Genomic DNA, 24,958 nt, shown 5'->3' on the forward strand with positions numbered 1-24,958 from the left:
TGTGCGTGGCGGCACCCCGCCTGTGGTGTTGACGCCGCTCTCTCGCAGTGCGGCTTCGCAGCCCATTGAGGCCCGCACATGTTTACGAGGTGCCTCACACTGTCAGGATCACGGGAATCACCACCGCGCATTGCAGGATAACGAATGGTTTGCCTTTTCAATCCGCCCTGCGTAAGTTCTTCGTCCGTTTACTATTGCATTAAATGGCTTGTGGTGCGCGTAGTTTATGGCGAAACCTTTTCCACCTGCGCGAAAAATAAAGACGATTGCCCAAACAAATATTGTCGTTATTTGTGTGCACTATCAAAATTTTGCTGATAGTTTGTTGATAGAGGTAACGTATAGGAAACGTCTGACGATTTTCGCAGGCTCGCGCCCTAGTAGTGCTTTTAATGTTTTCCTTTCCTACTCGAGAGCAGTCATTTTCGAGCCGTACGCTTTTGTTCATCTGTGCCGCATCGCTGGCTGTCCTCTTTCGTAAGCTCTTTGCACCGCGGAGACAAGGCCACCGAACTACCCTACACTGAGCGTCTGTTTCCTTACTTTGTCGTATCCGCAGGCTCTTCCGTGGGCCTGCTGCAGTCGTTGATGGCACTGTCGACGCGGGCGCCGTTTCGAATTCGGGCTGGCTAGGGTTCGGCGATGCGTGTGCAACTGTTCGCTCTCGAGAAGAAAAAAAAAGTTGGGGGGGGGGGGGGGGGGGGAGGGGGTGTTCTCGGTCATGGCGGCGGCGCTTTTGGGCTACCTGACGGGGGCGACCCGCATCCAGCTCGGCGGCCACTCGGCCGTGTCCGGATGTGTGTCGACGTAATAGCACTGGCTCACGTTCTGCCGTCGCGAGTTCTTTGTGTTCGTGACACGTTTTGCCCGCGGGAGCTGTCGTTTTTGGCCGCGGCGCTTGTGTCTTGCCTGCGCGAAGCGTCCGCGATGCCCCTGGCCTGCTTCTCGGCGCCGCTCCTTGGCGCTCGTCTGGGCGCACCTCCCCGTTCTCGCAGGACAGGGCACGGCTGCCGCCAATGCGTGTTGCGTGCGGGGATCGGCGACGCGGTTGTTAAGGGTAGCTCGCGAGCTTGCGTTATTTTGCCATCGTTGGGGAGGAAATTAGCATATCGAGCGTTTGATGCCGGCGCTGGCAGTTTTGTCTGGTACGTATGCAGGCTGGGGGCGCGACGTGGGCTTGGGCGGCGGTTGTTGCGACTCGCGCGCTCACGGGGCAGAATTGGAAGCGGGTCGTTGTTGCTTTCTCGGCTTCACAACAGAAGGATCAAAGCACCGGATACATCCTTTGAGCACGATGCCTCGCCGCAGTGCCCGTGCGTGTCCATGGCGGCACTCGCTGTTGCTGCGCCGGCAGCATGCAGTGCCCTTCGTTGAGCAACGCCCGCGTGACCGTGATTCCTCCACGTCGTATCAGTTATGCTTAATGGGACGAGGGAGCGCCGCACTCGAGTCACGGTAGGTAAGAGCGAATTATTTTCAGTGAGAGCGGCCTAAACTTGCTGTTGAATGAAATGAACTGCGAAGATTTTGCAGCCAGATCAGGTGAAGGTTGTCCCCAGCTTCGGAGATAAAATATCTAGCGCCGCCTTGTCGGCGATTGTCTGCTGCCGCTATCTCCATGAATTAGAGCTCGGGCGTAGGCAAGAGAACCTCTCGGCGGGACGCCCGTCAGGCTGCATATCCGCTCGGACGTTGCGGCCTTTCTACCCTCTCCGAAGCGTCCCGTCACGTTCAGCACTCGGAGGTAGCCTGACGCGGCGCATTGTTGCTTGCCTTTTTTGTTTTGTTTTTTCGTGCTTCGCTTCGCTGTTGGTCAACGTGGCGGCGGCGGCGTCGATGCGCGCGCGATTCGATTGGGGCTACAGCAGTTCGTTAGCGCATGCAGATCGCGATGCTGCAGGGGTTGCGGAGGAGCGGCTCATCGCGCCCGGGGCAAGGGTCCTGTCAGGAGTTCCGGGCTCTTGGCGGCGGCACAAAGACGCTAGCTAGCTGTCTGCGGGTGAAGGCTGCGCGCGACCGCCGAGGGCTGCTCATTTCCCGACGGGAGGGCTCCTACAGGGCGTCTTCCTAACGGCCGACCTCTGCTGTCTCCGCCGCGGCTGATGGAACGCGCGGCGAGCCCGCCTAATGGCTTTTCCGCTCGCATGCCGCGAGCTTTAGAGACGAAACGCAACCATGTCAAGGTTTTTAATACGCGCCTGGAAATAATAGCGCCTTTCCTCCGCGTTTATGCTTGCTTACGATTCAGATCGAACGCCCGACGGCGGAGTTTCTTGGGCAAACTTCTCGGAACACGCGCCTTGTTTCTTTTGCCTTCCTCATGCGTGCGGGTGCCCTGTGTGCCGGTTAGCGTGCCTATGCGGTACAGTATACGACCGAGCTAAGGACGCTTTGTAGTGCTGTTAACTGCGCAGTTTACTTGATGTGAAAGGTGCTCAATCTCATTTGGCATGTCTGTAACCTTTTACACTGAATATATCAGCTCATTTCAATGTGAAATGCGTCAATTATGTGCACCCATGTTCTGTAGCAACCTTGTCTCGCTGATAGCTCCACTTAATGACTTTTGATATGGGAGTCCGTTATCGCCTTGTCCATTTTGGATAGTTTATATTCGTATACTATGGGCGTGCCGCTTCGCTCACTTTGATACGGTACTCGTTGCGCTGCGGTGACTGCATCAAACTTAAATTTAATTCTGACTACTTCCGAATAGAAGGCAAGCAGATCGAGGTCAATTAGGCTTTCAGCCTTTACGTTGTTCATATGTTATGCGTAAGGGCCTGATGAGGTAAGCTGTAAACAGGTCGTTGACCTGGCATGCAAAAGGAGATTTGTTCGTACCCGAGATATCCACGGAGCTCTCTGCAGGCGGAATGCTGTAGAAGGGTACCGTCTCTAGCTGGTTCCCGCGCACACTGAAGTCTGCGAGGCTTGGCATGAGCCCGGCACCAAAGTCCGGCAGCGTGGTGAGCACGTTGTCGCTGAGGTCGAGCCCTCGGAGTCGCGGGAAGGAGCGCCGGTGCAGCTGCTCGGGTACTGTGGCCAGCCGGTTGGCGCCGAGCAGCAGCCTCTCCAGACTGCCGGCCAGCGGCGCCACGTCGAAGTCCTGCGCCGTAAGGTTCTCAGCCAGCTTCATGGACAGCTCGGCGTGGTCCCCGTCCGGCGCCGAAACCCCGGTCACAAACTGCGGGTCTACGCCGAGCAAGTTGCCCGATAGGTCGAGCACGCGGAGTGCGCTCGTGCGCGAAAACACTGGTCCCGGCCGGAGCACCGCGATCGAGTTCCTGGAGAGGTTAAGCACCTCCAGGTTCCGCAGTGTTCCCAGCGCGTAGGGCACCGAGAAGAGCGAGTTCTCGGACAGGTCGAGCGTGGTGAGCCGCTGCTCGAGCCCGGAGAAGGCGTCCGGGAAGACGTGCTCAGTATGGCAGCGCACCAGGCGCAGCGTGCTCAGCGACCGGTTGAACTGTCCGAGGAAGAAGGGCAGCTGCGGCAGCTGACTGTCCCGGATGGCCACGCTGCGCGGCTGCAGCGTCTGGTTCAGGATGGTGCCGAAGATGCGCACCGACGTGAGCACTTTGTCCAGGGTTGTGTTGGAGCAGAGCAGCGCCTGCTGGCCCTGGTCGTAGCTGCAGCCGAGCGCCGGCAGCCCGGCCAGCTGAGCCTTCCCGCCGGGCACCGCCAGCATAAGCAGCAGCATGGGGACAGCCAGCCCCGCTGCGGAGTCGCTGCCCCGCGGCCACCGTGTCTCCATGCCGACTTGTGCCCACTGCCGCCGGAACTCTGGGCCCGCCTCAGGGCCACCATTTTAGCCGACTCTGCGTGCAAGAGTGGATTATCAGCCTTTGTAGCGATTGTGTGCTTGCAGTAATATAAAACATTTTTTGCCATTGCTAACGGAGTGATAATAGTGATAATGTTGACCTGCGCGTGGTCGGGGTTCACGTGCTGATTATGTGAGCTTCCTTCACGCGTGCATTTCATTTCGCGAAAAAAAAGGACAGCGCATGCATTTGTAGCGCAGCGCCGAATTTCCGCGGCCGATATCTCTGACTCGCAATGCGAGGCGGGTTCCAACTTCCCACAGCTGGGCTGCGAGCGAGCCAGGGATGCTGTAGCGCGTTTGACCAGGATGGAGAGGGTAGCTTCCTTTTCGACTGTCCGCCGAGCTGCGAGCGAACGGCCGTTCCTGTGGGCACACGGCGTACATCTTGACCAACATGTGGAGTTGCATACACGATGGACCCAGCTGGCCAGGTATATATTCGGTTATGAATGAGTCGTGAGCTGAAAGTGGGCGCCATGCGTTGGCGTTTGCACGTGTAGACAATGGGAGCGCATGTGCGTTACTACCGAAGGGCGTTGCTGCCTCTTATCTATATCAACCCGTATTCCTCGTGGTCTACATCTTGTACAGCGTTGCTCTTGGCTATAGATAGCCTAACCCCTACGTACGCACATGCTTTTATGCTGAGAGGATATAGGGCGGACGGTTTTGTTTAGGTTTAATACCTAATTACTTCAACTGAATCGTATGGCGAAGGGGCTGTGAAACGGAATTAAAAACCTACATGCCACTTTTTCGGAACGTTCGCTTGCCTAGTTTTTCGCCCTTTAGGAATTATTGCAGCCTCTTCCTCTCTTGTGCTTTTTGAAACAAGACAAAAAGAGGAGGGAGAAAAAACTGAACAGCATCTTTTTCCTTCAAAGTCCGCTGTTATTGATATCACGCTTTCTAGTTTGATTTGTGTAGTTTCGTGACGCAGCGTATAGAGTTGCGATGTATATTTAAAGATGCTCTGATATGAACTTTTTGCGCGCATGATCTGTGCCTGTATAGTAATCGTTTTACTTTCAGAATGCGGTGAGGCTATCCTAGCAACTGAATGCACCATGCAGTTTCATAGGATTATAAAATGAATGTAAACGATTCAGTCAGTCAAACGAGTACTGCGAGTGAAAAAAGTGCTGAATACATTTCGCTCTCATGTCGACAACCCACATTTGATACTTTTTTTTTTTTCTTTCGATCCTTGCATTCAGTGGACTGGGTAGCTTGAGGAAGGGTACTGGAATGAAGGCGTGTTAGCTGATCAGAGTGAACAAGTGTCATTGTGCGGCTTTTACTTTATTACTTCGGCTACTTTAGATCTAGTTTATTATTATTTTTGCATGCTGCTGCACTGTTCGCGCTACCCGTTCGGATGGCTTGCCTCTGTGCTCGTGTGTAACTAGCTGCATGCCCGGCGTCATGCTAAGCTGGCCGCGTTTCTGCGCGCCGTATGGAGCCTCGTCTATTCTGCCGGCGAGCGTCGCGTGCGCCAAAAGTGTATCAGCGGCCGGCCCTCACAAAGGAATAATCCGGGCCTCAGACGCCGTCGAGCTGCGACCCCTGACCCTAGCGGACCCTTTTTCAGGCCTCGAAATGGATCGCAGCCATTGTCGTCTCCCGTTGCGGCGTCGGAGGAAAAGAACACGAGTTCGCAAGAAAGAAAATAGAGAAACAGGTTTAGGCGTTCCCTATAGCGCGCGCCATCCATGGAGATTGCATGTGGCGTGTATCGCCGAACCACGGTGACCCGAAGGGGAGAAGAAAGTGCCAGCGAGAGCGGCGCACTGTCCGTTGAATTCGGGGCGCTAAAAATGCCCTCGTTGTGCATCGCACTGATCCGGTTTCCTGCGAACTTGGCTGAGGAGGAAGAGTGAAAGTTTTCTGCTCACTTTCCAGCTTCTGGCGTTATTCACCCCTATTATCAGTTTAGTGCATCGCACTCAGGCGATTACAAAGGTGCGGAAAAAAAAAAACCAACAAAACTGACGGTTCTCAAGCTTCGCATCGAATATGTCTGCTCTAGCTCATTGCCTGAAGCCGCTTAGCCTTAACTAGCGTGTTCTACGGCGTGCTGTTCTACGACATTCGCAACCCAGGCGGTATCCGTTGATGTCTTGGCGCTTAAAGAAGAAGAAAAAAAAAAACTGCAAAAAGGACGAGTGTGCGTGAACGCCTCTCGCAGGCGAAGTATTTTCACTGACGTGAAGGTGACTTTGAATTGGAAGCGTGCTCCGCACTGAACTGAAGCGTGGCTTACACGAGTGAAAATAAATTCAACCAGAGAGGAAGAATAGTAGATGCGCTATAGGAGAGTCGCACATCGGACAGCATTTATCGCATCTTCGAATTTGTGGTAGCGCTTCTACCCTCTGTCCCATCTGGTCACGCTTATTGTTTTCAAAAATCAGATACCGTGCGCACCATGTAACATTTCAGTATTCGAGGAACAAGAGGTCGGACGTTGCCCCTTCTCTTGATGCTAAAAGTTTGTGGTATGTTTTGGTGTATAAATTTTTTCTCGGAACCCTTTTGCATCCGTTCTCAGGCTGCTAACCCATCTGCTGAGCGCCCATGACCACAGCGCCTGTCGTGTTTTTCAAATGTTCTCAACAGGCGTTAGCCCGTGGCGCTTCTGTGTCGATGATATCAACAACGAGACACCTGAGCGGTGGCGAAACACCTCGGCAAGCTCCGCGTTATCGTAGTGGCCACCTTTGTCCGACTAGCGTGGGTGTGAACACTGTGAGACATTATTTTATGACAGCACATTTGTGCTACTTTCTTTTTAGTACGCTACATATCGTTGGCCACCCCTAAACGGCTGCCCTTCTTTCTTTTTTTCCTGTCCGTATGCTTTGCTGCGACCGCGCTGATAAACAGTCCGCGCATGCTGCCGTGTTAACCCTTAGCTGTCTGCATGATGTGAGCAGTTCATTAAGTTTTTTCTTAGTTGTTCGAGGCGTGATTGCACGAATTTGCACACTGACGCTCTCTTTTTAAGTTTCCAGTATATCGAAACCAACTATCCCATAAACAAGTCTTGTCTATTTATCCGTACCGCCTGCCTGAGATGCCGTTGAGGAGTGAATGGTTGGAAGCGACCGTGCTGATTTGGCCAAACAACTCGCTGCTTGCCACGGTTCCCTGTCCTCAAACCAAAGGCCGCTGAAGATGTTCGAATGTTTTGTTCGGCGATTTTTTTATATATTCATGTTTGCATGGATGTTTCTGCTTGCATAGAGTGCTTGGACCGAATTCGCAGGCGCTTTTTATAACCGGCATACACGGAGCGAACCTGAAACTGAGTCCACGTGTTCCCTTTCCGCACCCTTCTCTCGCGTGCGCGCTGCCGCGCGCCCTCCGCTTCAAGGGTCGCCTTCGTGCGCGACCAGTCGGCGCTGCTCATTGAAGAAAGCGCCCGATTGGAATTCGGAAGGTGTATAAACCTGGCGTCTGTGGCTTTCCCCTTCCGCCGCCGGCTGCGCGGAAGACTCCCTGCGGCCCGCTTCCTGGAGCGAGCCGGCGATCAGAATGATCCCTTGAGAGAGCTGCTTTGGCGCGCCGCGAAAGCCACCTGCGTTCGCGCCGTATTTTTAGGCGCCGCTGGCCGGCGAGTGGCCTTTCGCTATGACCCCCTTTGTGGCCCGGCGCGCTTTCTCGGGCCCATTGTCGGCAGCGAGCCCCTGCTGATGACGCCCCGCGCACAGTGGCAGTGCGGTGCTGCTTTCGCCAACAATCGCCGCCGGTGCGAGCGCACCTGAGATTCTTGCGGTCGTGATTCCTGAAGCAAGGAAATAGCGACGCCTTCTGGGCACGCGTGCAGCTTCTTGCCGGGTGTCGGTATCTGCTCCTGCGCAGCGTTTCCATGGGGTTTTTAGGCCCCATTCAGATCCCGTCGTCTCTGGGAACACCTATTGCTGGGGGCCAGGAATGGCCACTACTACAACGTTTCCTTTGTTGTTGGAGGTTGGGATCTGCTCGCAGTGGCGTTACTTTGCTCGTGAGAGTTCCTCGGCTGCGTTAGATAATGTTAATGTCCAGGGTATATTGGATGCTTCGCTTTCAGATAACCATTATTGAGCTCTCCAGGAACAGGTTAGCCCATCCAGCAGCCTACTCTTCGTTCGATTCGAGAGCCACGTGTAATTTGAAATTGCCGGAACGGCGGCGCTTTTCGGGGAGTTCTTGCGTGCCTGCCACCGTCTGTTTTTTTCGGAAATGAGCGACCCGCAGAAAGCCTCGGATGCGGAAGCACACGCATCTCGGGTGCGGCCCGAGAGACCCTGTTTGTGCGCATTCCGCGCGGGGGTGGGCGTAATGAACGGGTGCCTGGCTGCGGAGGACGGTGCTCCGCGTGGCTCCACGCTGGGCGCGCCTTCTTCCCCCTGAGTCACGGCGCAGCCAGCAGTGTCGGCGGCCGAGAGTGCAGGCGCGTGACTCAAATCAGCCGCCCTGCTCCGACTTTCCCTCCCGAATGCGTGTTCGATTGCGCAGTAGTTGATCGTACGCTGCTCGGCCGGCTCTCTGAGGTAATAGCGGCCCTTCGGCCGTATCCCATTGCCCCGAAGGGTAGCAGCCTCAATGGGATTCTTCTGCTCATCGCTTCATGTGGGCCCTCTTCCGTGACTCTCTTCCAGTGACTCTTAAGGCGGTGCGGAACTAGCAACTCTCGCTTCCCACGCGATTGGCGGCAGTTGTCTTGGCACGCGTTTGTTTGTCTTTAGACATGGAAGGCCAGCAGAATGACTGTTAGACGAGGAAAATCCTCTGCCTTTTGTCGTGTGGGATTGCGGCTCTGTGAAGTGGTTGTAAGTTGCGTGCACAGCGGCTTGTTTGTGACGCGATTATAGCTAAATATCAACCGCCAAAGGTTCTCCGGTGAAAGAAGCGGTCCGTTGGGACAGCTAGCCAAGGACTACTCGCCGCGAAGGCCAAGCTGCGGGCGTGGGACGGCGCTATCTCTTGCACGCACCTGCTCGCCTTCTGTCGCGCCGTGTTTAATCCTCCGCCGCGACACTTGCGGGAACGAGGGCAGAATACAGACTGCGCGCCGTGTCCCGCTCCTTTCTCATTGCGCGCTTCCCCCGGTGTACGCGCGTGTTGTGAAGCCAATCTGACGAGGAAAGCGGCAATATCGCCGCACCTTGAACCAGAGAGATTTGCCGAGAAATCAGTGAATGTTCATCGGGCATTGATTGCTGTGAGGAATAGCAACGCTTCGTAGTGAACAAATAGCAATTGCGTCTTTTATTTTTAACGAGAGCTGTACATGTTGCGACTGCAGGACTGTGCACAGCACTCTTGTTGTGTAGCCGCCAACTGATTCTGAAGTCAGCCATTGTACTATAGAGGAAAAAAGATGGAATGCAAAGGAGGGATAACTGTTTTTTTTTCTTTTTTTTTTTGGCAACATATTTAGTTCAACGGAACGAAAGCATAGACGACAGTCGAGTAACGAGACAAGGGTCGCAAATTTGCTGGCTCAGCGTGGATGCGTCACACGCGGGACTGGGGCTTACTAAATCTAGGTTAGTTTTGAAGCATTCGGTCTGCAGTTGACATATGCATTGTTAAGAATGATAACACGGATCGGAGAGAGCGACCGGACTTCTACGCGTGTTAAATCTTTGCCAGCGTTCCCAGAGCAGCAGACGGTGTGTACAAAGCAAGTTCTGTCTGTCCAGTATGCTGTAGTGAGAACACTGCGACTGTAACGACGTGCTACGGGCGGAGTGGGCTGGCATACGCAACCCCGCACTTGTGGTCTGAGAATAAATGTTCCTCTTCCGTCCGGCCTGCCCCCACAGCGAGCTTGTGAAGCTCCTCTGTTGGCGGAAGTGCCTTGGACAAAAGTGAGCGTCGCGTAGGATGTGCGTGGCCCCGTTGCACACTGTGCTCGGCATCTCGACGACCGCTACTGTCGGTTGATCCCTTTCACAAATGTCACAATGGGTGCTTTAGGAACAGTCTGCTGGCCTCACTTTCACGCGGACAGGTGTTGCTCTTGCGCAGCGACGCGCGCATCTGGCTCAGTTTACAGCGCGAATGAGGCTAGCATTTGGTTGCTTCAAGAATTTTGATCGCTACGGGAATCCGGGGCTCAGTCTCTCATGTTCGCGTCGCTTTATTTGTGCATGCAGAAGCGATTCAAGATGTCTCTTTTGTGTGTCGAATTTCTGCTACATGGAGAGAACATGGTGGGTGGTAGGTCGATAGACCTCTCGACCCGCTAAACGCGGCTGCCTAAGGATTACAGTATGCTTTTTGCTGGCCGTCGCTCTTACTGGTCGACTGCGCCGGTATCTCACCGAGGCGGTAACGGGAGTGTCAGTATGCGTTGGTGGAGCTGAGGGTGACCGCAGTTTGTGTGCCATTTCCGCCTGGCAAGGGAGTGGTGAATCACTAAGCCCGTGCGCAGTTGCTGTTGGACGGCCGGTTCTGCGTTTTCAGTGTCTGCGATCGCGAATCAACGCTTCTGACGCGTCACGCAGCGATGACCTGGCGAAGCCACCCTTGTTTGTCCTCTCGCGTGGCGGGCGCGCCCTTGGACGGCGGCGCGGGAAAACGCGCATCTGGGGGGCCCGCCACTCGGGCATTCCTCAGCGCCAAGGGCGGCGGGCGTCGCCGGAGCAGTTCCGTGCCCTCTGGCTGGCAGTGGCGGCCGATTAGCGGCGGACGCACCTGCCGCTGATGGCCCCAAGTCAGTAAATGATGATCGCCCGGCGTCGTATAGCGCTGTTGCAGTGCCGGAGCGCACTTCATCCGAAGGAAGATCCGCACGTCCTTCGTTTTAGGCGTGCTCGTATCGAGCCGTGGCTGAATCAACTGCGCATAAATTCGTTTCATTCTCGCCCTTCTGTGCCAGCTTGGATTCGTGGTCGCGTAACGTATTGCGAGATAAGTTTAGTGCTCTGTTCTCAAGATTGGATGCTGTCAACGCGAATGCTACGCCTGATTCTATCGCGTTTTACTGCCCCTGAAGATCGTTGAACGTTGTGAATTCGCGTGCGCTAATGAATCCATTGATGACGCTCTCAAGTTTCACCTGGTAATAATTTGGTATCATATTGTTATACGCCGCCTTTGCCTATCTGTCGCTGACGCCGCAGATAAAGCATATACTGTCGAGAAGAAGTGGCTTTCGCGTATTATTCGGGCCACAGGTGCGTGTGCAAAGGCTGCATTTCCTCGGCATTGTTGTGCCGGTGGGGTTATCACACAGTAGCCCACCGTCAATAGGGTTGTGCCAAGGAGTTGGTTGCGTAGCGCTCGTCACCCGTTTCGTGAACGAGGGCTGTCAGCTCTCTGGCCGGTAGCGATGAATCGAAAAAGCTTTATACACTATTTACAGGCATTTACACAACGAGTTCGTCTCTGGGACCGAAAGCTAACATAGCCATACGCGACTGTTCTCGCGCAGCGACGGCCGGGGAGATTCCGCCGCGACCGCTCTCTCTGGGGGCGAACTGCTCCCGATGGACGCTAGTGATGAACTCACACTCGGAGTCCCGAACGGAATCACTTGAGTCTCCGTAACCGAAAAACCGTTGATGCTCAAATGGTCCAATCCGAGGCCGGAATTTTCGCAGGGCCAACGGGAGAGCTTGCTGCGCCCTTGCTTCAAATATGCCGCGGGGCGAGAAGGGGTCCACCGCCATGGCCACGGCTCCGAGCTGTCTAGACGCTCAGCTCATGTTCAAACACGTCGCTTCTCTCCCCTTGGCACGGCTCGCCTCCAGTGCACCGGTGCTTTGCACTGGGGTATCAGGATTTTGTGAAGGAGGCGTTTGCCGGAGAAGTTTGGCGTCCGACTGAATTTCTGGGCGGCTTTGGCCGGGCACAACAGCACGCAGCCTGAAACCGACGCGGGTACTGAGGCACACGGTTGCTCGGGCTACACTGCGCTTTCATACCTGGACCGCGAGAAAGTTTATCTGATATTTGTTCGAGGCTTCTGTGATTCGCAGACTTCTGCGTGTACAACAGTTCAACTGACAGGTGTCAGTTGAACTGCAGTTTGGGAACACACTCGCTGACAACTCGCGCGAAAAGATGATCATACGGCATGTGCGTATGGCATAACGGGACAGTATACAGCTCCGAACGGAGCAGTTTCGACTGATGCTTTCGACTTTTCGAAGGCCGCTCTGTGGTCGCTTTCATGGGTAGTGTCGGTGTATCGGCGGGCGTGCTTTTGAGCGGGGCTCGCGCGCCGTGCCACTCGGGACCAGGCCGAACAAACGATCGCGCTAAGAACGCGCCGCTCGGCCTGAATTGAGGAGCGCGAAACCTGTTTGCCTCGCCTGACCGTGGCTCACGCGCTGCTCGCACTGGGAATGACAGGCTTTACCCGGGTGAGCTTCTACGGCGGCGCCCTTATGCCTCTGAGGCTAATTACGTTTCGGGCTTGCCGCGCGCGTACTTTTGTACCTTGCGCTCTGTCCTTCCAGTATCCGTTTCAAAACGTTTTCCCTTGGCTTCTTTCTGCTGCCACTGTCTGGACTCAGTTCGGTCTTCTCCAAAAATAGACAGCTGCCGCCGCTTGCTATTTACTTCGCTTACGAACTGAAGGTGCGGTCTTTTCACTTCATATTTAACGTGTTTGTTCACGTCTGTGCGGAGTTTGTGTTGAAGCGAAACTCCTTCTATTTTATTAGACGAGGCTGTAACGTCACAGTGTCGTACACACGCGCAGCCGGTAGCCGCCATGGAAGTTGCACACCCCAGTGCTGGCCCGATCGTAGCGGCACCACCCTGGTGCTTCGAATGTTAGCCCTTAAAAGTGCATCATTTTCTTTCGTGTGGAGACTTTTCATAGCTCTGATATCTCGGTGGAAGTGTGAGAAATAGCCAGTGCATAGGAATAGGCATCCTCAAGATTAAGAGCCCTCGCCCCTGGAATGTCCACAAGAAGTCATTCGTCTCCATGAATAGATAAGGAAACCAGAACTAAATGTGCCTTGGGGTGAAAGCGAGCTGGGATTCATATTCGGAACGACTTCAGGGGAGCCTTATCCCAAGGATGGTTTGACGTGCCCACCTTGGTTCTTATCAGGACCAGGGAGAGCCTGCATGGATATAATGTGCAATGGAGATGTCTTTTTTGTTGTTGTTGTTTTAACGTTCCTTGCGCATTGCACTTATTGGTCAGGTGTTCACTACGACCGGTGGGGGGGGGGGGGGGGGGGGGGGGGAGGATCTCGCTTTAGTTATCCGCGCTAACGTTTACTTAAAAGACGGCGTGCTTCGGTTGCTTCCCTGATGAGTTACCAAGGCCCTGTGTCCGGTTGGAAGCTTTCGCCCTGCTGTTTTCCTCTCTATTACCCGTCTCTTGGCCTCTTGTCTTTACTCCACCGGAGCATTCCTTCACTTTAGCTTCGCACGCTTTGCTCGCAGTGTCGCTACCCTTGTTCGCCAGCGGCCACAACTGTGTTCACGGGTTCCTTTGTTGGCCGTTCACGCTGGCACCACCGCGGACATTGCAGGCGCGGAGATTTCCTCTCGGATAACGGGTGCCGGCTCGCGTCTCAGCGCGTCAGGCTTGTCGGAAACGGTGCCACTCTATTACCATCCGGACACTGCGGCAGCGTGATGACGCGTCCGACAGCAGCCTGGTGGCAGCTACGTTTTCAGCGCCGCGGCTATTGTGCCCGCTCGCAAAAAGGTGCGCCCGAAGGCGGCTGCTGCTTCACGAAAGCGCCGCTTCCGGCTCGCTTCACTTCCGACGGGCGCTCCTCCTAGGCAGCTGTGACCCCTTTTTGGTGTTTACTTGCAAGTACCCTCATGCCTCGACCAGTCTTCGCTGAGCCTTGAGTAATATGCAGGGATAAACCAGACACTCGAATCCCTCCTAGACCCAGTGTGAATTGGTTTTTGTTGTGTTCCCACTTGGAGTGGACAGAGTCGCTCCTGAGGCCGGTTAGGCGGCGGCCTCGGTGTTTGCGCTTGGCCCGCTCCCGCCCTGCTGCCCTTCGTTTGATGCGTCCCTCGCGCTCCGTTGAATGCCGACGATATTGCGGAGGACGTTGGGATGGAAAATTGGAAGCGCATTTAATGTGCGCGCCGTGTGGATACAGCTGAACGCCTTCTGCGTAGCATTGAGGCTCATACCTCGTCGGAAATAGCGCTGGCGTCACCCGCCTGTCCATCTTCGTCGCGGTCGACGTAGCTTCTCTGCCTACCGCTCCGTTGATGGGACACCGATTATGGAAGCGAAAGACGGTGTGTGTGTGCTCGCTTTGCCCTTCTCGTGCTAGAACGAAGTTTCGCTTCGGAAGCGACGTGTCCCTCCTTGTGCTCGTACTTTGTTCTTGGCACATTTTGCATCTGCCCCATCAGATCAGCGACCGAAGCAGAAACAAACCGACATTAGAGCCGGAGAGCTTCCTGAAGTCCAGCCACAGGCTAGACACCAGTGTAGAAAGCTCTCCGGAAATCTTACATGAGCCCGAGTCTTTCCACGCCGTACGTTTTAATGAACTCTGATTTTCTGTACTGATGTCCCTGGGAGCAAAAGGGTTAAACACGAAATTTTAATTGTGTGTTCTTTAGAATGATGCACATTTGAAAACACGATCATGTGGATTGCGCCGACAGGTGACAAATAAATTTGTAATTGATTTTTTTTTCTCATATTTTGGCTTCAACGGTAAAACGATAACTGCATGTGAAGTAAAAAATAAGTTGAGGTCACGTAAGTCGTACAAAAGCTGCAGTATAGGGTTGCTTGTTTCTTTCACACCTAGCTGCTCTTTGATGAGTCTACCTGTGACCACGAATGATAGAAAACTGAACAAGCAGTGATTATATCTGGCGGAGGCGAATTTCACATCTCAGTTAATGTATGCTTTAATTTTGCACACGCTCCTAAGAAAACAAAAACGCCTCCAAAAGTTTTGTGTGTGTGCGCGCGTGCGTGCGTGCAATTTTGAATAAGACAGATCTGGGATATGTGTGACGGTATTTTTTCTTTTGCTGTGTAGCTATATGTAGCCCCTCTCCCCCCTCGAGTGCCGGGTACAGCCCGACAAGCCTTTTTTGGCTTGGGCCGACCTGTTATGATTTTCTGTACTCCTTGGACGAATAAATGCGTTTTTATTATTATTTTTTTTTACATGATCCAGGGCAAGGAAAGTAAACAGGGATTCGGCAGCATGTATCGGAAGATGCATATTTATCCTCTTCTAATTGTCCAATTCGGATACCTGCCATGAGTTGCCTATCATGCTTGCATCTTCAACACCCCGCCCCCTGCATTAGAAGACGAAAAAAAAAAAGTAAGCGCTTTTTCTGTGGTTTGTTAAGCGGAACGGAGGAAATTCCCGTATTGTAGGACTTCAGGTGCATGTGCACTTCGGTACAAAAGTGCTCGCGAAGCCAACTTATCGAGCGCGTTTTTTCGGCCCTGCTGTAGAGCTGTTCTTTTGCCGCGCGCTCGAGGCTTGCAGTTCTTGACCCCGTGCCCTTTCTCGGAATTTCCCCGCCGTGAGGATCGTTGTGTGTATTGGATAAGAACGTGTTTCCAGCCGTCCCAGCCTGCGAAGAGTGTAATTCGGGAACAATGCTCCCGCTGATAACGAAAAATGCCTGCTCTCTGCACCGGCCGCGTGTGCGAATCGGGAAAGGGGAAACAAAATGCGATGGAAGCAGTCGCCGCCACCCGCCCCGTTGCCCGCAAATTCGCGTAGTTTCCTGGCAGGTCTCCGAAGGCTTCACTGCGGTTGTTCGTGACATTACGGATGGTAGGGTGGAATGGAGGAGGGGTATTCGGCCACCGCGAACCGTGCTCGAAATTGCTGCTTGCGAGTAGCGAGCGCCCGTCTCGTTCGGAGGCGATACTTGTTTTTTTCCTTTTTGCCTGGCCCGCAAATCACATGCCTTCGGCTGGGGCAGAAGGCCGCCAAAAGGGATTGACAGCTTCAACGACGACCGCTGGTCAGGTTCTCTTTTCAAGAAAGAAAAAAAAAATGAAGGAAGCGGGAGAAACTATCAGCGAGTTTTATACTTAATGTTCTGTGGTAACTATGGTCTGCTGCGCGTCCTCTGCAGACCAGGTAACAAAGCAGGTGTTTTCAGAACAACTATAAGCTTTGTTCTTCGTTCTTGCTTTTCGCGTGCAGCGGGTCTGTATGGCTAGCCTTGACCGCCTAGTAAAGAGCAGAGACATTACACTGCCAACCAAGATCCGTATAACTCGTGCTATGGTCTTTCCAGTTGTGATGTATGGATGCGAGAGTTGGACTGTGAAAAAGGCTGACCGCCGAAAAATTGACGCGTTTGAATTGTGGTGCTGGCGAAGACTCTTGAGAGTTCCTTGGACTGCCAGAAGATCAAATCAGTCGATATTGTCGACCATAAACCCTGACTGCTCATTGGAGGGTCAAATTCTAAAGTTAAAGCTCAGCTACTTTGGTCATCTGATGAGAAGAGAGGAGTCGCTGGAGAAAGATTTGATGTTGGGAAAGGTTGAGGGTCGCCGGAGAAGGGGTAGGCAGCGAACGCGATGGTTAGATGGCATCCTCGAGGCACTGCAGATGAAGTTGTGTGATGTTAGGAAGATAGTGAGAGACCGGAAAGCGTGGCGTGATATGGTCCATAGGGTCACGAAGACACGACTGAACTGAACTGATAAGCTTTGTTCGTTCTTTCTTTTCGCGTGCAGCGGGTCTGTATGGATGGGAAACGCCATGTATCCATCTGCCCAGTACACCCAAGTACCTCGTGCATCTTACTGTCACGCGTCAAAATTAACTGTGTGTATACGTCATGATATGATCATAATTTCACCATCTGTTCGGTCGACTAAAACAAAACAACAGTCCCCTTGAACATGTAGCGCGGTGTGAACGAGAAATTTAGGACCGCGCCACTCCGAAATGTGCGAGTTCGTTTAATGCGTGCTGCATTGTAAGCGGAGATATCGGCTCGTGCATGCAGCTGCGCCGTGTTTATCGAAAGTGCGGGAGACGAGGTATACTGCAAAAGCCGGCTTGCGCGGACCGGCCAGCGCTGTAGGTGTCATATAACTTCCTCAATGTATATGCGTTTGAAAAAGAAACGAAGCGAGTAATGCGACAGGCTTGGAGGGCGCGCTTGGTTTAGATGCAGTGAGGGCTGAACGCGCACAGCGAGTCCAGCTGATTCCTGATGTTTCAGGTTATCTTTCGCTGATTGACCGCACGCGATTGAACGGGCGCTGCGAACATTTTCTGCGGGCCGGCAGAAAGCAGTCAAGAGTCAGCAGCTCACGCGTGCGCGGTCTTGCCCAGGAATGAGTTGACAGCGAAGAAAAGCTACCTTTTGTCTCGTCGCCACTAGTTCTGGGGCATTGCGAGATGAGAATTCCTTGGAGCCCAAAAGTGGCACGGCTTGTGCACACAAGACGTGGTTACAGAGGGCTGCGCTCTCTTCGGGAATCTGCATTGTGCTGCTGCGAGCGGCTGGGGCCCCGTTTGTGTGCGGCCTGTCCTTCGCCGGGCGTGAATGAGGGCAGCACTTCGCGGCGAATGGCCGCGCGCTCCCCTCGGTTGCATCCGCGCGGTGAATTGTGTCGCATAACTGCATGCTAAATGCACAAGAAATGCAAACCGTGAAGAGATCAGCATGGGCTTGCTGAGGGCTGTCTGCGTTTTAGCTCCACGCGATTGGACGCCTTGCCACGGGTGTTGTTCTTGCCATTTTTCTCTGCCTCGCCCTCTCCTCTGTGCTCATCTTCGCGAAGAAATGAAAACGGGCGATGCTGTTAAGCGCGACCTTTTCACGCCTTCCTTACGCGGAGGAAGCGCTACGGCACGGTGTCACACACCTGTCCCCCGTTGCGACAAAGACTGCCTACTGCGTCATGTAAAAAGCTGCTGAGTGCCATGCGTGCCATGCCGCCTGTTACGCCACCAGTGGCGTGAAAAAGCGATTACTTCTGGCCCGTCTCTCGCTATGCTGTTTCTTGCACCCCCCCCCCCCCCCCTCCTCTTTTTTTTTTTCGTAAGGGGAAGGGGGTGCTCAGTTCGCTAGTAGCTTCTTGCTCTCAAAGCTTCATTGGCTGTGTACGTAATTGCTCGATAATCGCTCAAACAATACAGTAGCACGATAGGACCTCTCCAATTGTCCGCAGTCTGGGGCCAAGCGAGCCTGCAATTTGGGCGCACATGATCTCAAGTGGTGTCTTGTCGATGCTTGGCTGACCTGCGCTACCAACGCTCTGAAGTCTTTTCGCCGTCGCTTCAGGATTACCAGCGGCCCAGGTTCTGCTTGTGCCTAATGGCATATTCCTGCCGGCGATCCGGGGCACTTAATTCCGAATCCGCGAAGGAGCGGAATGTCTAGTGAGTCTAGGAACCGCAGCGCCGCGGTGCAGCTCATTGCAACAAACGACTCCTGGAACTTCCATGGAAATCATGCGACTAGCACGACTTTTTACTTGTCACCTTAATTTGGTATCGCGATGAGATGTTCATGAGACTAAAAAACACTGTCTCGTAGCCAAAGTACTTGCGTTGTGCTTGTACGCCTCCTCCAGCTTCAATATAGTTATTATTCGCTGCAAGCTTGCAGACGTACATGGACAGAACGTGTACGCAATGAAGACGACGACGAAGAAACGTTGTGTCCCCCCGCGGCTTGCGAAACAGGAAGCGCCGTCACGCGCCACGGTTGTCTCGCAAAACGCGTGGCGTCGCACAAAGCGCGTCCCGGTGTTCTTCGACATCCGAGCGCGGAGCTACCGTGTTGCGGATGCGGTCTGCGACGTCGGCGTGCTTGCTACCTGACAGCTGTACGCTGGCCGATATGCGGCGAGACATTTGGGTACGGGGACAAGCGGTGTGGTCATGCCGCTTTTCGCCGCACGTTCGTTCTTCGGTGCTGCTCTCGTGTAACTGCTTGTATACGCCATGCGCAGCGCCTATAGGGGCGCCACTGAAAGCCGCGTAGCGGCGGCCGTCGGAACCCGAGGCGGGCCTCGTGCGGCAAGCGTGCAAGTGGTGCGCGCGTGTGATCTGCCGTTTGTTTGTGCGCTTCTCGCGCGGGCACTTCCGCGGTGACAGTGCGCGCAAGGGGATCGCACTTTATAATAGTGTACATGTGTTCGATATCACGGCCGTCTGGAACTACATGGCCTCCGTATGCATCAGTGTCTGCTGCAGACGAGCGTCAACAAGGTTGCGTACGAAGTGGAGCTCATAATTCGTCCATTCCTTGACCTATGAACCAATGTTCTTTCTTTGCTTAATGGTACACGCTTGCTTCGTTTATATGCAATATATTGCTACAATAAACTAGGCAGCGTCGTCGAAACCGAGCGATTTCGTACCGGTGCGACCGCAGGAAAAGCCAGCGAGCTTGTAAACCAGCATTCTGAGCATCAGAAAAATAGCGCATATTGGGCTCCTGTAATAAGAGTTCAGATTTTTCACGCTTGCGCTTTACCACTGCCTGTACGGCATGAATTGCACGTATTCCGTCGTCAAAAAGGCAGAGCGGGTAGATAATTTCATAGGGGATTGAGATATCAGCAGAAGCAATATCTGAAAAGCTGCATCATCACAGGTTAGCCAAGAGCATATTAGATTTAAATTTTATATCCTATATTATTATTGTAGTATAATCTTCATTTCATTTGTGTCACCCTCGCGCCCAACTGCAGAATTACAAGGTGCTTTATAACAAGCTCTAGAGCCCTTAGTCTGAATAGCAAGTGCAGCGACATGTTATGTTTTCGTAATCTTGCCAGACAACAGGAACACTGGCTCTAGTCTTAATGTAATTGCATGGCAAGTTTCAAAACGCACATCGGCAAATATCTGTTCAATAACCTGCCGAAGTGGCTCAGGCTACTGAGGAGGATCGAGTTATTCGGACCGAAGTCGACCGTGATGCCCGCGTTAAGGTGGAGGCGAAACGCAAAATGCAACCGCGTGCTGTGCGATGTCAATGGACGCTAAAGATCGTCTGGCTAAACGATTCACAAATCTAATGCGTATTGTATCTTTCCGGCTAGCGGAGGCGACCAAGTTTAAACAAGAAGTGTTCACGGAAGGGGCAATGACAAGCAGAAAACACTGAAAACATAGTTGTCACTCAGCCCTGCTACACGGCAAATTTAATGTATTTTCCATCGAATGACGCTCGTTCAAAATGATATTTGTTTGTTACTACATGGGAAAATATAATGACATTTGGTGAAAACGACATTAGGTATACGAGTTTGAGGTACTCATCCGAATGCGATCAACGAGGAAAGGCGTTGTCGACACCAGACACTCGGTGAGAGATACACCTAAAATAAACTACAAAAGTGCCATCTGCATTAAATACTACTGTGCTCCTGTAAGTTTGCAGCTAGTCATCTATGTGAAATATGCCAAATAGCATCGTAAAAAAAAAAACTGCCACTCATCGCTGCCAGCCAACCCGTAGCCAACTCAGCGCAGGCGGAACAGGTCGCTTCTGCTGCCACGGTCCGTTGGCGCCAAGTCGCCGACACGACGGATTTCTTTCGCCACCTTCAGAAAAGCCTGCTCTGTCCATCTTAAATACGAGGCGCTTATTTTAAGGAAGGAATCTAAAAAATTATCGTTACTGAGGAGCGCTGTTTTGTAACGAGATTTTGGAAGAAGTGACAAAAGCAATACAAGCAAATTTCTGCTTTTAGCAGCTGCCGCCGGTTTGACGCAGCTCATCCTTGTTTCGTTCTCTAGCTGCTAAGGCGTCGCCGAAGTTACACCTTCCGTGTACTGTAAGACAATTTGTGAGAATTGAACAGATAGTAAGGCAGTTTATGAATAGGAAATTTACTATTTCCAAAGTACGTCCAGCTACGGCTTTTATGCGAAACCGTTTAGGCGTTTAGCCTAGCGACGACTAGGGCCTTGCACACGGCCAGAGCACCGTCGTTGGCCGCCTTCGCGGGCAGTAAGCTCGCGGCATCCGATGTAGCAGGCGTTACGAATTTTTATATTCTTTTTTGATGAGGCTAAGCTCGAGCATTTTTCGAACGATTCGGCGAAAACGTACGGGAGTCAACTGGGTTGTAGTATGCTGCGCCGTAGGGCGATACTCGAAGTTTCTCTAAAATCGCCGTCAGACAGTACACTATACTCCCTATTTTACGTGTTGCTCTTGACACTTGCTTTAGTGCGGAAAGTGTACGTTGTTGAAACTCGTACGCGTTTCACTGTCGAGCGCAGACGTGCGCACCTTCCGTACCCTTTCGTAAACAAACGCCGCCGACACAGCCGCTAACTTCGTAATTGATAGCCCTAATCAAAAGGTTGGTTACAAGGTATGCAAGACATGAATGTCAATTTAAAGGCTGCTTTCGTTTACAGCGCCTTCCCCTTCGCAACATATTAAAGGTACTACAATATTTGCATATCAATCACAATTGCCATAATTTGGAAATGGCATTAGCTTTGGTCGTGTAGCAGCGCGTCGAAAAAATGACCTTAACCTGAACAAATGTCATTTGGGTGCGATTGATTGCTTTCTGCTTCGAACAGCCGCGATTCACGGCCCCGGTCGTTCTCGTGAAGCATCACTGAAACTTATACCAAAGTTCCTGGTAAGGTTTATTGTGTGTTCGAAAAACCAACTACGCAGCAATTCTTCCCGGACATTGCTAAAGGTTGACAGCGGCGTTATATCTGTTAAACCGCGACCAAAGACGAAAACACGACGCGCGCGCATAGACGCTGACACGAACAGCGCCCCGACCGAGCCCGCCTACGCTTTGCGGCTTTGGCGATAGGTGGCGTTGTCGGCGTTTTGCGCATCGCGTATATGAGCCTGGAAAGAAGGCAGTATTGCGCCACAGTGCGCAAAAGAGACCGTTGTCTTGACGAGCATCTGTCCCTGTTGCTTGTATACTGCTTGTTTCTGAGGGAAGGGACGGACGCGTGCTAGCGCATAATCGTTCTCCCGCGTCCGGTGTTCAGGGCACTTCGACAGCGCCTGCACGCCACAGTATGGTCGACGGAGCGGAACTCGTCCGAGTCTGGGCACTGTGGGCAGAGTCCTTTTGTGTAAGGAAGGAGGTCTCGCGCTTGCTGCTGACTTGTTGGTTAATGGCAGCTGTAAGAGTGCAGATACTAACAACGGAGCGTCAGCGCCTTTTGCGGCGAGTCAGTGCTCGCGTGGAGCGATAAAATGTTCCATGGTAATAAGAGAACTACAAGATGCATTAAGATTGTTTATCTCGCAGTAACATTGTCCACGTTTCCTCTAGAGAACGGCAGATAACTAAGACCAGAAATGCGACACCGTCAGCGATGTGTAGAAATTCAGCTATCGTCGACCCAACGTTGCGGTTCGTGAGGCACTGTTGTCGGCCGAAGCCGCGGCGCGAAGGCGGCCTTGATGCAGTGGACGCTTTCGATAAACGCGGCACTCGCTGCTTCGGATGCGCGGACCGCGACCTCCGCCTCGAGGACGCCTTCTGTGTGTGCCAAGATGCGTTGCGCGTGCGTTGGCAGAATGACGCCCGCGCGTTCCGCATTCGCCGGTCCCATGCACGCGAGAGTGTCCCCTTCGTTTCTGCCGTCCGGGCCAAGGAAGCGCGCTGTCCCTTTCAACGGCTGTTTACTCTGTGCGCGCGGCCTTTGCTCGGGAGCGGCCGCTGGCCGGCCTCCCGAGCGCAGCAGGCCTCTTCTTTGGGACGGCTGCATTTGCATTCGAGGGGCACTCCGTTACGCAACGGCCGGGTAACGAAGGCGCGGCGTGTGTGCCGCTGTCGATGTTGCGTAGTCGCCGATCGTGCAACATACGCAGGCTCTGCGGACCGAGCCGCGCGGGAGCGCGTAATCGTGCAATTTATTTTGGGCCAGCCCGCCAACTGTATAGGTTTGTTACTATAACTGGCAGTCCGTGCATCGTTTTCCTTGTGCTCCGCTCGTTAGTCGAGGCCGACTGATCGGCGGCGATGACTCACGGCCGATTAGCGCGTATGGCGATGCCAGCGGCATAGAAAGTATAGAGGCTTCTCGAGTGCGTGCGACGAATGGTGGTCGCGAGAAGCTGCCGCTCGGTTGGGACATGCGTCGATATCTCAGGTGCGATGTCATCGCGGACTGTCTCCTTTCTTTTTCCTGTGCAATCATTCTTCTGCACTGAAATCTGAACTTATGGATCTGTAAGTGACACCGTCGTTACTTATTATCCAGCAGAGATTAAATTTAGGGTGGGCTGTGCCGCCATGTGCACAATTTCAGCCTCGCCACAGCATTTTGTCCTGGAAGTGTCAGAGTGATTAGCAAGCAGGTTGCGTCGACCGTACGGAGGGCTGTGCCGTTCCCACCGCAGCCGTGATCACTATCTTCTCCCGTATACATGCAACATAAAGACGTCTGGAGGAAACTTTGGGTGCGGCCACCGCTGTTGTACACGCAGATAACGAACGTTCGGTCGCAGTGAGACCCCCGGCCGTTTATTTATGTCCTTTTTAAACCTACTTTGCGGACCGCGTCTTTGACGTATTACATGCCTGGATAAAGTACTTAACCATTTCCCTCCGCCGCCGTGGCTCAGTGGTTAGGGCGTTCGACTGCAGAACCTAACCATGCGGGTACGATTCCGGCCGCGTCGGCCACCTTTCGGTGGAGGCGTAAGGCAAGGCGCCAACGTATGTACTGTGCGATCTCAGTACAGGGTAAGAACCCCAAGAGGTCTGGAAGGCCACTACGGCGTCCCTCATAGCCTGGGTCTTTTTGGGACGCGAATAAACTATAACCAAGCCAATCATTAGCCCTTGTTAGGTAGTATTTTTTTTAATGCAACTGACCGCAAAAGAAAGGGGAGGAGGGGGAGCGAAGGTGTTTTGTGTGGTGTTCGATCACGCTCAATTGGTGAGTCGTTCCCTTGCTAATATATCGGCGTCCACTGAAACCCTGGAGCGGCGGGACATACACGTCGGATTCCTTGGTTCATATAATACTGCGGGTTGTGTTCGCGCGCTGGAGTCGTCAGCGAAATCTGGAAATAAAGCTTGTACGACATATTCATTGACTTTGGCGTAATCTTGTCTGCGTTCGTTTTAACGCGAAATTGTTAAAGGTCCCGTTACTCGGAAAATCCGGCGTCGGCCCTGTGAGCGAAAACTCGCGGCCATGGCGCTGGCATGGCCGGGCACTGGTTTTTCGATGGTTTGTGGGACATAACGAGACCACATAGTATCAGAAAGTTGGGAGGAGCGGCCAACTCGGGTTGCTCGATCATTTGAAGCGGGAATGAGGAACAACAATCAACCTTCCAGTGTTCTTGGATGCCAAGCAAGGCACGCTACAACTAGGCCACGCAGGCACGTCCATACGGCTCGGGTAAAGCGGAGATTTTTATGTTGGTTGGTAGCCTACGCTATCGCGTAAGTGTCCTTCCATTGACTTTTTTTTTTTTCCTGTCTGTTTACGCGGGTGGGCGTCGCTATTTTTTTGCTTTGCCGCTGTGGGGTTGTTGGGGTATGTGGGACGCATCTCGGGTTTCCGCAAGTGCGCAACCCTCTTTCGGTCGGCCACCGATCCGCTCCTGAATGGCATCTCGTTTTGCTCCTTTTCGTGCGCCACCTTCCGACCCCTGTGCCAATTTGCGCCCGCTCCAGCCTTTGGGGCCATTTGGCACCGGTCGTACGCGCGTGGAAGAGAGCACTCCGGATTGGCCGGCGCTGCCGACGGCAGCAGTGCTAAGAGGTGCAATTTAGTCAATTGTGCTCCGTCGCTGGCGCACTCTGTCGGCTGTCCTGCGCGCAGGCCGCATCTCGGAACAGGGCCGCTAAGGCGTGCGCGGGTTCAGTCGGCCGACCTTTGCCGGCGACTTGGGCGGCGGCTGCTCTTTGTTCGAGCGGCCGCCATATCACCCCATAGACAGTCAAACGGCCGCGAAATGTGCATTTTTTTTTCTTTCGCGCTCATTTGAAGCGAAACCAGAGAAACCTATTCGCGGTATCTGTGGTCGGTTGGAGAAAAAGTCGAAACCCTTATACGAGCATCCATTTTCTTATCCACGCATTGTTGGGAAAAAGCCCAAGAGTAGCCTCTTAAAGTAGCGCATCGCGTTCAGGAGCAACAGTCAAGAGCCAAGTGCTGGCGATGCCAATGAATTTGCGCTTATCTTATAATATCGAACTGATGGGTTCGAAGTAAA

At 53.2% G+C, this 24,958-nt stretch overlaps 2 protein-coding genes across 3 annotated transcripts in view; one reads left to right on the plus strand and one right to left on the minus strand.

Annotated features, from left to right (window-relative positions):
• Rab3GAP1 (RAB3 GTPase activating protein subunit 1) overlaps window positions 1-24,958 on the plus strand; it is a 257,376-nt gene that overhangs the window by 182,166 nt on the left and 50,252 nt on the right. The window lies entirely within an intron of this gene.
• The window catches only part of LOC146206047 (uncharacterized), a 57,897-nt gene that overhangs the window by 11,260 nt on the left and 21,679 nt on the right, over window positions 1-24,958 (minus strand). The window contains exon 2 of the mRNA XM_084590697.1: window positions 2,845-3,818. Coding sequence (XP_084446823.1) covers window positions 2,845-3,754 — 910 coding nt within the window. The 5' untranslated portion in view covers window positions 3,755-3,818. The remainder of the gene's footprint in view (window positions 1-2,844; window positions 3,819-24,958) is intronic.

This window comes from Amblyomma maculatum, chromosome 1, assembly GCF_055883805.1.
Source record: "Amblyomma maculatum isolate TAMU_Amacu chromosome 1, ASM5588380v1, whole genome shotgun sequence".
Taxonomy (NCBI): domain Eukaryota; kingdom Metazoa; phylum Arthropoda; class Arachnida; order Ixodida; family Ixodidae; genus Amblyomma; species Amblyomma maculatum.